Source organism: Apteryx mantelli, chromosome Z (genome assembly GCF_036417845.1).
Source record: "Apteryx mantelli isolate bAptMan1 chromosome Z, bAptMan1.hap1, whole genome shotgun sequence".
NCBI classification, from domain to species: domain Eukaryota; kingdom Metazoa; phylum Chordata; class Aves; order Apterygiformes; family Apterygidae; genus Apteryx; species Apteryx mantelli.
In genome coordinates this window covers 22,632,761-22,645,391 of record NC_090020.1, presented here as the reverse complement: position 1 = coordinate 22,645,391, position 12,631 = coordinate 22,632,761, and the positions used below count along the sequence as shown (strand labels likewise).

Here is a 12,631-nt window from a genome sequence, read left to right as displayed (position 1 = left end):
AATGAAGAATCCTTATTTTCCTAAGGAAGCAACTACTCTTTCTTCCATAAATGAGCTGCTTAGCTTTTAATTGTTCTGGGTCACAGTAGCTGGTTGCCTTATCAGATGCAATCTTAATGGGACACAGCATTGGCAGTTTCTTGCCCAGATACTTAATATCCCAGGAAGGAGAAGAGCCCTGTGTGGTAGTAGTAATGGAAGATGAGGGCTGTTGAAGGCAGAAGTTTAGGAAAATTAAGATGCTTATGTAGTAGCATCAGTTGCCTCAGTAATGAGTTTTGTATCTTAATAACATTTGGTGCTTATTCTTCTTTGAAAAGACTAACCATTTAAAACATGAGATTTTTGTGGTTATTTTTTTTCTCTCTCTCTCTCTTTCTCTCTCTCTCCTGAAGGGCTTTTTTGGGACCAAAGGATATATTCCCTTATTCTGAAAATAAAGATAAATATGGCAAACCAAATAAAAGAAAAGGTTTTAATGAAGGGTTATGGGAAATTGACAACAATCCCAAAGTGAAGTTCTCTCATCAGCAGGTGAGTTATCCAGAGTTTGCAAATCTTTGTTACTATTCTCTTGCAGAAAAAAGTGATGAGGGTTTCCCTGCTGTAGGGCAATATATTTTTCTGTCATTCAATTCTAGGTTGGATTGATGTTGCAGGGCATTTTTTGTTGTTTTTTAAACAATTGTTCTCTTTTTTTGTAATATAAAAGAGATGGTTCTTTTGTATAATTGGAGATGTCAGTTTATTATAGTAAGTTCAGGAGGAATCATGTTGACAGTTTTGGAGTACAGGGCTAACGTTATTAAGAGATGAACGTGTTTTTTAAAATCCTACTCAGTCACAATACATATCAAGTTACAAATGTCATAGGTGCTATACAAATATGCTTCAAAAGTAGTGACTTTGTGGAACCTCAGTCGCTATGCTTTTATTCTCTACACCCAAGTGTTTTTCTCCACAGGTATCTCTGTAACATCTTATTTCGTGATTATGCTGTGTACTGTATTTTCCTTCTAGTGGTTGGAAGCAATGCAGCACTTAGCTTTTGCCCCCAAACTAGCACTTAATATGCTTGATTCAATTTTTATCTGTCAGTGATTCCTCATTTCTTGCCCTCTTGGTAAGTCTTCTAGGCTTAAACTGGAGCTATCTATCCATAAGAAGCCCCAAATTTACTTTGAAGCCCAGGAAATTGTCGTGTTCATTTTGTCTTTGCCTACTTGCTGCGAACATCCTGTAGCCTGTTGTCTTTTTGCAATGCATAGTGGACCCTGATCGTATACTAGGCAGTCTAGACAACACTGCAGCAAAAATAACAAAAATTGGTCTGAGTGTTATTCACTGCTCTTACCTGAAATGCCAGAGTGCAATTTCTGCACCAGTTAATCCTTGCTCCATAAAACATCCCAAGTTACCGTGTGCCTGGTTTGAAGGAGAACCTGCATAGAGAAGAATTTAGAGTTTCTGAAGTAGAATCAGCAGATAAGCAGAGAAAGATATTCCTCCTGAATAAAATATCTTATGTATATGAAAAGATGTTAATCCCTTTGTCAGTGGGGAAGGACTTTATTAATAAGGGACAGGTTCCTCCTACTGAAAAATACAAGTAACGTACCTTTTCACTATTTTCATTGTGACAGGGTTTAGAAGAGATACTGCGTGGATAGCTGAGGGAGTTGAGAACCATAACTGAGTTTTGTGTTACTAGTCATTCTAAACAAGTTGAAAATCTGGGTTTAAATAATCCATATCAAAGAGCCCTTCTAATATTTTGTCTCATAGCAAGGACCAGTGATTTCAATTAAACACTGCTTTGAGTTGTTTTCATAGCAGCTCAGACATTCCTAAATAGCTTACATTTCCAAAGGGAAATACATAAAACATGCCATCAGCAGATACATACTGTTTTTTTAGTCCAGCGGCTTTTGTGGGGGGTGGTGTTTGCCACCTCTTGAGTTCCATTCAGATGCCTTCAGATTCTGTGACAGCTCTGTCAGACTTCTGTGAACAAGTTGGGTTCTGTCTAGAGCCATTGGGTTCTTTGCTATTTTCCTCCCTCCATTTCTTCATTTAAAAAGGAAAAAGAAGCTTTTTCTTTCCACAGGTCATATTTAAATTTTCCTCCTGTGAGTGATCCTTAAGCTTATTGAAAGAAGAAATGTTACTTAGTAGTGATTGCTTAGCAGTTAAAGCAACTGGACTGCAGAGCCCTGATGACTAATTCACTGTTTATTCAGTTTTATAGAATGAATGAAGTAATACAGTAGACTCGGATAAATTTTCTTCTAAATCTTCACTTTAACTGGAGAAACCTTTTTACTTTGCTTGCCCTCTCTTTGTATCCTGTGTTTTGCACAGTTAAAAGAAGGTTTTACTTGCAGCAAATCAAGCCTTTAGGAGTTAGCCAGCTCCTGTTCTTGCTTGTGAGCGGTTCTTTTTGGTGCTGAAGGAGAACATCTCTAAATAGCTGACTAAACTTGACATTTTGTAAAATGGATGAGGTTGTAAAACAGACAAATTAAAGCTTACTTGATCTGAAATAAAACCGCCAATAGGACCTAATTCAGAGATGCTTTACTTTGGTAAACTTTGATAGTTTTCAAGTCAGTTGTGTGGTCTTCCATGTTTTTTCACTGAGCACTATTTTGGGGGCTTAATTCTCAGAATGGAATATTATGTCACTCTTCCTTCAAAAACTACAGATAAGATGAAGGAAGGTGCCACTTTATCTATGGCAGGGGGAAGACTGAGATTTGTTTTTATTTAATTTGTACTTGTTTTCAGCTCATGTGCTGAAATAAGCCTTATCTCTGTACATGTTTTGCAGGATAATATACAGTTCACAGTGATGAGACTTTAGAATTATCTGGTTTATGTTCTGTTAGTTCCCTTGGTGTTTTGGCTATGTTGCAACACTCCTTGTGGGGGTGTTACTTTAGCATCTTATTTTCTAAGCTGGAGAAATGAGTACAGATTCTTTCTTCTAGCAGTAAGGAAAAGAATGCACACCTGCCTGAAATGAAGTAATCTCTGCTTCTGTCATTATTAATGTTAGGGTTTTTTTGAGGGATGGAGGCTTCTAGACACTTTAGTTGGGGAAGGAAAATGGATTTAAGAGTGTTTGTATATAGTGTTGCAGTTTTATGGAAGTTTATGTGGAAGCTTGTGCCTGTTTTAAAGGCATCAGAGTGGTTGAAATTAGCAAAGTTGGGACCTCAGAAGCCGAAGAGGGGTATAAAAAAAGAGGGTCAGCATAGGCAGTGAGTAATCTTGAAAGTGAAGATATTGGTGGTATCACACAAGTATTTGGTGATGAAGAATGAAGATTCAGAGGAAAGTTAACATAATTAAACTAATAAGTTGAGAAAAATATTTTTCCAGTGATATTAAAGTTGGACAACATATTATGGCCAAATAGTATGTCGCAGGAGTTGTTAAATGAAGTTATAGGGAGACTGTCGAGCTTTTTAGCTGTACTATTGGACATGGATGGATATATCTTAAGATGTTGCTTGATCTTTGTGTTTGATCTACATGCAAATTCTTTGATTAAAACAAAATTTCCTAAGAGTTACACAAAGCTCAATTATGGTACAGAAGAAAGACAATATAGTTGTTAGAACTTAAAAACTAAGGATGAGTAGAGAATTTAGTGTTTGGGCACAGAGAGTAAGGTTAGAGTGGGAAGATTATATTGAGATGTTGGCAAAACTGAATTTTTAGGTTGGATACAAGATAGTATTAAAGGGACAAACTTATCAGTCATTCATGAAGAGAGATTAACTTGTTCACAAATATTTTTCTTTTCTCTTTTTTTCCCTACCTCTTTACTGGGTGTATTTTGTCTTGATGAGTCCTGAGAGCTGCATTTGCTGTTTAACTGACAACTAGCTGGAATGTTCTGAAAGCAGTATTTATACTTTGCAGATGTTGCTTGTAACTGTTAGTAAGGGAGGTGGAGGGTAGAGGGGAGCTTGTGGCTTGAGCTTAAATCCAAAACCACTTCCTCAGCAGGGGAAAAATTAAGAGTCAAAGGAGTTCTGCCTGCTTTGTTCAAAAGAACTAATGTTTAAGAGTGAAAATGCTGTCCACAAAGTAATGGAATTAAAAATAGTAATTTTCCCTTTCCCTCCTCTATTTCCATGTCTTTGACTTTAATTCTTTACCCTTTATTATGTTATTCTGCTCATGTTGCGAGGTAGTCACCCTCCTTGCTCACATAGGATTGATAGCTCATTTAAAAATGCACCTCTCGGCTAGGAGGGAGCTCAGACTTGCTTTTTTACCCAATGTGGTGAGGGTGTTTTTGGTTTGCCCTCCCCCCACCCTCTTTTTTTCTTTTACAATGCCTGGAAAGTTCTTGGTAGTGGATTTTGGTTTCTTACACTTTTTGGTGAAGAATTGTTAATTGGCTTTATTACATTTGTGGCTGCATAGACAAAAAACACATGTGGAATTTGCCTCATGTTCACTGCATTCAAAGATGGTACCTTATGCTGAAATTGATTTCTAGTGTGACTTCATCTCTTGGGCAAGGAGCCTCACAAACTGTATGTGGCTCAAAGCTCCAATTTTTTTCCTTTTTCCTTTTTTTAATTTATACTTAAGGTAAATGTTACCTTGCAGTATTTGTAGTGTGCAAATAAATTACTGTTATTGCATGAGAGCTTGAAAGTTAGTTAATGAAAATACAATTTAAGTCAAAAGGTATAAATTAATAAAATAAGATTTTTTTAATATTACAGTTCTAGTAAAGGGTTTCTTAGGCAGATCTTTTCTGCAGTAACTTACAGATGGCAGAACATCTCTTGATATCATTACTCTTGATATCATTACTCTGTAGTTCAGAAAGGGATTTAGATCTCAACTGTGATGTTTTTATATTGAAGTCCCATCCAGCTGTTAACAGCCCTATCAAAGAAACTGTTCAAGAAAGCAGTCCAGAGCCTGCTGAGGGGAGTGAAGAAAAAGCAGGAGTTAAAAGGAGAAAACCTGCTGTCTCAAAAGTAAGTAACTGAATTCATGTTTTGTTTTATCAGAATTTTTTTTAGGCAAAAAGTGTGTTGACAATTCTTATTTAAATATTTTAAAGTGACAGTGCTTTACTATTGTAATTGCCTTTTCTTTGCTTGTTTTCAGGCATATACACTGTATTTTTGTCCTTCTCTCTCTCTTTTATGGTGATATAGATACTTTTGAAAATGAATTTCTTTACAGATCTATCTTTCTAAATCAGTATACACTTGAACAAAATTCATACAGTATTTCTTGGCTAGGTGGAAGTAGAAATGATTACCAAAGTTTACTGTTAAGCTTTCCTTTCTCTTTTTGAACACTGTTTAATAGCCTAGACAAGTAGGGCTCTCTTTAATTGTGATATTTTTTTGGCTGAACAGCCTAACAGAACATTAGGTTCTGTCTAGGCTGAAAGAGCACTTGGTGTATTTGACTAAACAGATTTCAAGAGTCAATTTGGATTACTCCACACTCTGTAGTGTGAATGCACATAAAAGATTTCATAGTTGTATCAGTCAAACTCCAGATCAGGAAAGTGTTTGTCAGTAATTGGTATATAATAATTTATATAGAAAGATTAGCTTTTTGGCTGCATAAATGCATGCATGTTTTAAAATCCTTCTGAAACAAGATTCTGTTCTTTTTAAATATATCGTATCCACACTAAGAAAATGTATTTCTGTCTGAAATGTCTTTGTGTTTACTGCTGCTGTATGTAGTCCCTACTATGAGAGGGGAACCTTCCAGCTTATTATGCACTTGATGATACTACAGAATATAGAAAATACCTTTGTACTTTCTGCATCCTTGAATATTTAGTTTTGTCATATATATATATATATATATATATATATTTTTTTTTTTTTTCCATATGATATGGAAAAGATGTTGTGTGTGATTTCTTTTCAGATTTATTAAGGAGAACAGAATCCTAAAATCAGAAAGCTTTTGATGCAGATGGTATTAATACATTTTTAGTGTATCAGTTATTTCTAACTCATTTCTGGAAATAACTACCTTACAGGATATCAGTGTCCTTAGTTTAAGTGTCACACTCTTTTGAATAGACTTGCCTTAGTTCTGATAGTTTTCCTTTTGATTATTTCCCAAGCTTTAATGTTATCTTTCTGTAGACATGGCTGACAATGTCTTTCAGCATTGATTCATAATTGAAACAGAAGAATTTCCAGTGTGTTAAAGATGTAGCAAATGTTCCTCGTGTATTAGAGCATCTGGTAGCTCTAATAGTTTCTTTTTCAAGCGGGGGAAAAAAGAGACCTTTGATAAAAATCTAGTGTGCTGGTACTATACTGTTAGATGATGTCCAGAGTTGTTATAATGAGTGGGAGTCTGCAGATGTTTGTCCGGAGTTCTTATTTATAGGTTGTTTCTCTCAACTTCCCCTTGCTTTAAGTGTTCCATTAAATATTTTCACATTTGGAAGATCAGAGTGTTTTGGCTTCTGTTCTGCTATACTTCAGGAGCACAGTTCGATAAGTAGCTTTCTGGTAGTATTACTTAACCAGTTACTGTTCTTCTTTCTTCCCATGTGCAATGCTGATAAAAGCTTTTGTTCCCCTGCATTTGATGCTGCTGGAGGATAACTTTTTAAAACTGGACTGGTTAACCAGTCTGTCTCACTGCGAAAGCTATGCAATGGCTGGGGAGGGTGGTGGGGTGGGGTGGCAATGTCTTAGGCTCATGTTTCCTCTGAAAGGTGTTTTCATACTGTCCCAAGTTTGCACTGTCAAAAGGAAGTAAGAAGACCATACAGAGAGCCCTTTAAATGCAAAGATGGAATGGAAGAACCTCAAGGGATCTTTTACATAGGTTTCTTTAATTAGTTTTTTAATCAATTTAGGGCAAAATATGGATCAGATTTACAAGTAATCTCTCATTCCGTTTGTTTTGATACTAATGGAGTTGCAACATTCTTTTAAACTGATTGCTGCACTTGCTGGTTGCCCAGGCTTTTAGCATACCAGTGATTCTTTTCTCTTAATTATAATCTGTAAAAAGAATCAGTGATACTGCATGTCTTCAAATAATTATGAATATTGTACGATAGCCTTCTGCCTGAATTGCTTGTTCAGTGTTGAAATTAAGAACTGTATTTACTTTGAAAAGGGAATTTCATAGAAGGTGCTTACAAGTGGGACAAGGCTGTAGCATTGAAAATTGAAAGGATGCACTGAGGATCTAAAAAGCATGCACATATATTGGCTGCAAGGCTATGGTGATTATCTCCAAATGAACTATTACAGCTCATTTATGAACTATAATATAGTTCATAAAGCTTGATATATAGTTTGTATGGCTTGATTTTCAAATTTGAATACTCTCAAACATGAAAAAAGGCACAGTAATTGGTCACTTAATTGGTGTCGTGTAATCCTAACTCACAAATGATTAAACATCTTGTTTGTGGTCTGTCTACTGCATGAGGTCCATGTTCAGTAGAGTGATGTTCTTTGATAAATGTGGGCCATGACTCTTACTCATATATGAGGACAAACAGTGGTCCAAATGAATCTTGAATACTGGTATGAACATTTAGAAGTACTGATGAAATAGTGATATGGTAAAAAAGCATAGTTACATTACTGTGAACACAAATTGGAGTTGAAGTTCCATCATGGCACACTGCTGTATTTTGACCTGTTATGACTGCTATCTGCAATTATATACTGGAGTGAAGGTGTCCTGACTTAGGCTTTTTATGTGTTCCTGAAAAAGCAGTGTGAATCTGGACTTAAATTATTTTAGCAAAGCTGGCTAGTAGTAGCAGGCAGCAGGCTGATAGTTATTAGTTTGTTCTCTTTCCACCTTTATTCCTCTAAAAATTTTTCTTCCTATACATTTTTTAGTTACTCTTTGTTGATTTTTCAATTTGCAGTTATCTCCTAAAGAGGATAATAACTTACCTACAGAAGCTGAAACAGAAGAAAAAGAGATGGATTCAACAAAGGAAGATGATGTACCTTCTGAAAAACCAAGTAGTGAAGTATGTGAAAGCTTATCTTTTTCCACATAAAGAAAAACATTTCAGTGCTATGTCAGTTGACTTACAAATTTAATCTCTGAATACTACAGTTACTACCAGGGTGACTGTCTCAGGAGCAGTTTAAAATATAAGACCTCATATGCATTCAGTTACAGTTTATACATCTCATTGAAGTTAGCAGGAGTTAAAGCTTTCATCAGTGAGGAAAATTTAGTCTAGCTTGTCTGTAAGTTAAATTAAAACAGGTGAAACAAAGTGTTTTTATCACTTACTCTGTACTGCAAATGTGCTTTTTCAAAGGACTGAGGAGTTCAAATTCACTAAAAAATGATTACATACCTTTTTGTAAAGAAACAGTACTTCTTAACTGGTAATCAAAATTTCTCTCTAGAAAACAATGATATTTAAAAGCAGAAAGTGTCTTCATGAATGATAGGAAATTTTTGCCTAAAATATATACTAGAAGCATCAGTTATGTGATTGCCCTGAGAGACTTAAAATCATTTAAGATAGTTTTGGTATGCTAAGACTCTTAGCAGTTTTTTGTTGTTTTTTTTATCTTCACAGGATGTGGTGAAAACAAATGATACATCTATTCCTAAAGTTGCTAGAAGGGGAAGAAAAAGAAAGGTAACAGTGTGCTTAATTACTTTATCTTATTAGAGTCTTTGGACATGATGATTCTGGATATTCTGTTTTCTTTAATGACAGATTATGCACAAGTTAAGGTGCTTGGCTTTTTTGTGTGTGTGTGTGTGTGTGCGCGCGCTTTCAAATAGCTGGAAAATTTGTAGGAATGAAAGTATTCCCAGAGGCTGTTTTACTACTTGTAGTTCTGATTGAACTTAATGCAGAGTAGGGAGCTCCCATCTTTTCCCAAATACTTCAGTATAAAGAAGAAATGTGAAGACAAACTGTTGTTAAATCACTAACAAAACAATCTCTTCAGAACCTCTGGAAAATTTATTTAACATCTTCACTGCCCTAAATCCACCACTTAAAATAATCTAGCTTTTCATGAGGTTGCATTTTTGTGACCTCTTCAACCTGCTATAAATCTATATAAATCTATAAAATGCAAGAAGAAGTCCCAGTTGCTTGCTCAGCTTGTTCCCGCATTAATGTTCCTGTGGTCACACATGGCACATCAGGGCACTGACCCAACTGAAAACTAGATTAAAGTGGGGCAAAGTGTAATTTTAATTTGGAACCATTTCCTACTTTAACATTACTGCTGACAGCAGGGATGAATGACAAGGTGTGACTGTAACCGTAATGCATTGTGCCACAGACCAGTAGCATGTTGAATATCATTTGTTTCAGGAAAAAGAAATATACAGTAATTGCATTTTATTTATTTATTTTACAAAAATGACTTCAATCTTTAAAAACTATAGCTTAAAAAATACCTTATGTTTAAAAAAAAAAAATCAAATCTATATAAAAATAAACCTAAAATTAAAAAAAAAAAATTGTCCAGTCTGTGTCAGTGAGGCATTGAAAGAATGCGTGAGTGTGCGTGCATGTGACTTCAGCTTGTAAATGAGACAAGAACCTCTCAGATGGCACTCCAAAAAAGAGCTCTTATTCTTCACCTTTTCTTAAAGCACTCAAGTCTTCTGATTCTTAGCATTAGAAGGGCATTCAGGCCAATAAGGTTTCCCGTGTCATGGCTAGTAGCTTGAGTTGATAGACTTGTGTGCGCACACACTGTGTGTGGCAGGGATTTAACAGAAACTCACCACGCTACAGGCTGTTGCTGAACAGAATAACATGGTATTTCAAGGGATGTGGTGCTTGTGGGTTGAAACAGAGGACTGGCTACGCACTTGCTCAGTCTTGAATACATTCCTTAATTGTCTTAAAAAGAAATATGGTGTTTTCTTGTTCAGGGATTGTATAAAAAAATTCTAACAGGTATTTTTGTGTCCTCATTAAAACCTCATTCATCTATAGGTTGACAGAAAACACAATCATATAAAAGATATTCCTCTACTTTTTTCTTGATTTAGGTTTCTTTTTTTTTTTTAATAGAATAGCCATTTATTATTGGTGGCCCCAATGAATAATAGTAAGATAAATATATATTTGCCCATGTTGCTGCTAGCTGATGCTTCTGTATTCAGGACAGATAAATATTAACTTCCATGAATATTTTCTCCAAACATTATTTTTCTAGATTCTTTTTATCTGCATTTACGGAATTTTGCAGGGAGACTAGGATGTATCCTTTTATCAGGATCAACTTTTCCCATAACTTCTATCTGTCTTTCCAACCCACCCTCCTAAAATGACAGTGTGTTTGAAGTTCACTATATCCAGTTAGTGCAGTTTGGCACATACTGATTTTAGAATGAATATAGCAATTTTCCATTGTGGATGGCTGGCTATAGAGCTAGAAGCTGTTGTTTTTCTGAATGCCTCCATCTAGTGGTATGATATAGTGAAGCTTTAGGGAGATAGTATCTGAAAGAAAAATCTCTGTATATGGGAGAAGTGATTTTACCTACATAAAAATTTTTTTTGCATGCTATTATGGTGATCTTAAAAATGCTTGTAAACCATTTTTCTGCTTCGTACCATGATAGTCTGTTGTTCTGAAGTTGAATGTGCTGGTTAAAAATGTTACGAAAATATTACTATATGAGTTAGTCATAATATGAAAGGGTGAGGTGAGTGAGATTTTGAGTATAATCTGTTATTAAACTTGGGAATTCTTATTGTTTCATATTTGGAAAAAAATATTATGATAATGCTTTTTAATAACAGTTTAAAACTCCTATTTCAGGAAGCAATTGAGAAATAGGTGCCCTATGGTTTTCACTTATGAATTGCATTCTTTAAATTAGGCTGAAAAACAAGCTGAAGCTGAGGAAGCAGCAGCAGTGGCAACAGCAGTGGCAGCAGCAGCAGCTGTTGTAGCAGTGGCTCCAAAAGTAAGCCCCAAAAGAGGAAGGCCAGCAGGTAACTTTAAAAGAAGAATTTGATATAATTTTTTCACCACAAAGATATCTTAACAGAAGTAGTCAGAGAATTTACTGTCCCCTTACCCTAAACTACTACAGAATATTTTGTAACACTAAAAGAAATTTGGGATAATTGGTTATAATGATAAAACATCTGGCATCTCAAACTGAGGAATTTAAGATATAAATGCTAACAATTTAAATCCATTTATGCTCAGCCGTCTGAGTAAAATTCATTGCATTTGTGTACATGTCACCTTTAGAAAAACATTCATAGAATGCCCCTAAATTATAGAGTATGCAATAGGAGCTCTTTGTGCACTGTTGCTCTGTAAGAGTTTATATTCATCATAGGGCTATGAAATGAATAGTTAAGTTATGTTTGAATATATAAAAAACATAAGAAAACAAGAGCTGGGGAAGACTGTGCCTCTAGGTGGAGCTCAGAGAACGAGGAAAACAAGCAAAGAGTTAGAGAGACTTATTTAAAAAAAAGGTTTAAAAGCAATCTGTGTGGACTGGACAAATGAGAAGAAATTACAATTTATTTTTTAAAATGGTATAATTTGAACCATTTGCTAATAAATCTGCAGTGTTGTTTTCCAAGTAGCAGTGATCTAATCTATTGGAATTTTTGTGGTAAGCTTGCAGATATGTTTGAATTAGTCATTAACTACAGCAGAAGATAGTTCTTTCAGCAGTTAAGTGCACTGTATAAGCATCTAGTCTGGGAAGCAGATAACTAATACTTTATACTCTGCATCTGTTGACACTGTGAAAATAACTTACAGAAAGTGCAACCATAGTTAACTAGACTTAATTACGTTTGCCTTGGAAGTTGTGAGGAAATTAGGTACTGCTTTAGTCCTCCACACAATTTCATTACACTTACTAACTGTATATTTTTTATATTTTTATGTGTTTTTTCCTCTTTTAGTATAATCAAAATTAACTACTGGCTATAAGACCAGGAAGGGATAAGAAGAAATGCTTTCTCCCCCTGTATAAAACATGTTATTGGAAGATGCAGCATTATCTAGTGTTGCCATGATGGATGCATCTCTCGCTTAACAGTGCTATATACTAACACCAACAGGAATTCAGACACCGAGTATTATGTTTCCTAACCACATGTTCACTGTGGTATCCGACAAACACTTTCTTGAATTTTGAATCTGTAAAAGCAATGTACTAAGTATTTTTGTTTTACAGAATTGAAAGGTATAAATGCCAAGAAGGCAGATACAGTATTTATCTTGTTTTAATACTGGTGAAGCTGAGGAAACGCAAAGTTTTTGCTGTATACCATACTGTGGTGTTATACACCTCTTCTGAAGAAGAGTGATAGAAGCTCCATGATATTTCTAAAAATATTGGCAGTAAACAGGCTGAGTATAGATGTGCACACTAAATTATTTTTTTCCACTTATTTCTGGTTCTCAAATTTCAGACTTGTTTATATTAGCTATACAACATTTGAAATGATGCTGAGTGCACAGAGAAGTGGAAAAAAACCACAGGAATAAGTAGTTTAAGCATGTGGTGTAAGAACTACTAAAGTATGGAATAACACTGTAACTTCAAAGAGATCTTGATCAAACTTTGCACAGTTGGAACACCTGAATTTTTACAGTAACACAGT

General features: G+C 35.2%; 1 protein-coding gene across 1 annotated transcript in view; it reads left to right on the top strand.

Annotated features, from left to right (window-relative positions):
- The window catches only part of PSIP1 (PC4 and SRSF1 interacting protein 1), a 35,804-nt gene that overhangs the window by 5,366 nt on the left and 17,807 nt on the right, over window positions 1-12,631 (top strand). The window contains exons 3-7 of the mRNA XM_067316344.1: window positions 396-534; window positions 4,893-5,009; window positions 7,916-8,023; window positions 8,591-8,653; window positions 10,873-10,987. Of these exons, the coding sequence (XP_067172445.1) occupies window positions 396-534; window positions 4,893-5,009; window positions 7,916-8,023; window positions 8,591-8,653; window positions 10,873-10,987 (542 nt within the window). The remainder of the gene's footprint in view (window positions 1-395; window positions 535-4,892; window positions 5,010-7,915; window positions 8,024-8,590; window positions 8,654-10,872; window positions 10,988-12,631) is intronic.